The sequence below is a fragment of the Pinus tabuliformis genome, chromosome 8 (assembly GCF_031772625.1).
Source record: "Pinus tabuliformis cultivar Carrire ecotype Pingquan chromosome 8, CPIR1, whole genome shotgun sequence".
Taxonomy (NCBI): domain Eukaryota; kingdom Viridiplantae; phylum Streptophyta; class Pinopsida; order Pinales; family Pinaceae; genus Pinus; species Pinus tabuliformis.
Window position 1 is genome coordinate 1,680,907,495 of NC_142294.1, and position 2,423 is coordinate 1,680,909,917.

At 34.1% G+C, this 2,423-nt stretch overlaps 1 protein-coding gene across 1 annotated transcript; it reads left to right on the top strand.

Annotated features, from left to right (window-relative positions):
• The first annotated feature begins 751 nt into the window (after positions 1-751).
• Positions 752-2,131, top strand: LOC149242687 (3-dehydrosphinganine reductase TSC10A-like). The gene is made up of 3 exons (XM_089370947.1): positions 752-1,030; positions 1,333-1,629; positions 1,970-2,131. The coding sequence occupies exons 1-3, from the start codon at positions 752-754 to the stop codon at positions 2,129-2,131; spliced, it is 738 nt and encodes a 245-aa protein (XP_089227073.1).
• The last annotated feature ends 292 nt before the right edge of the window (positions 2,132-2,423 follow it).

Below are 2,423 nucleotides of genomic sequence, written 5' to 3' on the forward strand. Positions count from 1 at the left end.
ACCCTGCTGATATGCTCACTAAGATTCTACCACAAAATAAACATGAGTTATGTAGAGGCATGGTGGGACTCGGTGTGGCTTGATTACTCTTATTTGGCTTCAAGTGGGAGAATTTTAAGTGTGAAACCAAATTCACACACGATTCTAGATCCTTCTAGATCAGATCTTTCTAGATCTCCACACCGCCATCAGTTTCTAGATCTCTAGGATTCTAGATCTTTCTACACTGCCATTCATTTCAAGATCATTCCACATCTCCATCTGAATCACATACAGGATTCTAGAACCTTCTTTTGCTCTGTAAATTTGTAATTGCTCTGGCCAAGGAAAGCAGGCCAAGGCACAAGCCTGTTATGTAATGCAAAGTGATTTCTGTTCTCCAGTGATTGTTTTATCTATTCCGTTGTCTCTGATTGAGTAATCTTGTTATTTCTCGATGTGTCTATCTCTGTGAATTATTCTCTACTCTTATCGTCTAAGTCTCTGAGTATAAATCCATTGTGTGTTATGTATATTCTGACCTAACATGACCCAACCATACAACATTATTATTCCTTAACAATTCTGTAATAAATGTCTATCTAATCCTCAATAGAACGAGAACCAAAAACAAACAATTATGTAATAATGGCCTATCTAATTCTCAACAGAACCAGAACCAGAACCAACTCATCTCGAATCTAAATACATAGGTTCTTGAGTTTTTTCAAAAAATATTGGCATTGTCCGAAACCCTGATCCTCTCCTCAAGATGGAATTGGCTGCAACTATACTCACCATTACAAATTTTCCTTTTACTATTTTTGTTGGGGTAACCTTTCTTTGGAAGCCTTCACCATGTCTTAAAACTCGGGGGAAGCATGTTCTAATAACAAGAGGGTCCAGTGGTATTGGCCTTGCTATTGCCAAAGAGGCTCTACCTCAAGGAGCTTTCGTTACTTTGATAGCCAGAAGCTCTACCAAACTGGAAAAGGCCATAGATAAGTTGGTCGATAATACAACTATCAGTGCTGATAGAATATTCTCAAAGGTACATAAAACTATCAGTGCTGATAGAATATTGACAAAGGTACTTAAAACTATCAGTGGTGATAGAATATTCACAGAGGTACATGGATAGGTTTTTCTCATTGTCTTTAATTATTAGATTTTCCAATTCTATACTTTTGGATAGGTTTTTCTCATTGTCTTTTATTATTGAAGTTCCAAATTAATCAAGTACTTTTGGAATATGTAATCGAGTTAATTTCAAGTTTTAATTTTGAAATCTACAGTTGAGTTTGGTTAATTTCAAACTCATATTGAAATTAGAATTACTTTTTTCCTATACAGACTGCTGATGTGAGTGACTATGAAGCTCTTTCGCATGCGATACAACAATCATTTCAATGGAGACCTATTGATGTGGTTGTTTGTAATGCTAGGTGGGCGAGAGTTGGATTTATAGATGAAATTCCCATCAAAGATTTGCATGAGACGATTAACACAAATTTATTAGGGATGGTAAACACTCTGCATGTTGCTCTTCGCTTGATGAAGCATCGCACAAACCAATACCATGCCCGACCGCCCATGTCTGTTTTTCTTGTCAGTTCTTTGACTGGGATGATTCATGAAAATGGTTTTTGGGTGGCACATGGTTTTTATTTTTTATGATCATAGTTTCAGTTTATTAACTGTATAATTTATCATATAAGAGGAGTTTTTTTTTTTTTTTTTTTGGGTTTTAATTAGATTTTGGTAGTGATGTTTAAAAATTTGTTTAATTTATATAATTTTCAAAGTATTCAAAAATATATTTTCATTAAAAAAAATTACTATCTTATCTTAAAATTATATTTTAAGATTCTAAGAAAAAACTATTTCGTATAAGCTAGACTATTTAAGATTCTAATAAAAAACTATTTCGTATAAGCTAGACTATTCATAAATGTGTGGCAATGGATTCACCCTTTCATGGGCTTTGCAGTATGCGCAGTATGGGGCTTCTGTTTATACTGCAACTAAATATGGCGTGAAAGGACTTGCTAAGGCTCTTAGACTTGAATTGATGCCTTATAACATCGGAGTGAGTGTTTTTTACCCTGGGTATGTGGAGACTCCCATCCTCGATGTGAGTAAGAAATCTTGATCCTTTGGACTAGCTTCATTTGCAATTGCATCATTTGGTGAAATTGTAATATAAGCTTACACTTTTATTTCACTAAAAAGCTTAAATTCAGAATTAAACTATATTATAGCTAGAGAACGTGATGGAATTTTCGCTATTGCAGATGGGCTGTAGTATGAATTCTTAAAAAGAATTAAACGGAAAAGAAAGAATAATTTAACCAGAGATCTTAATGGGGTTGATCATCACATTAACAAATTTTGTTCATAAATCTTTACAACCACCCATTTGCATCCATTAGACTTTGTTTCTT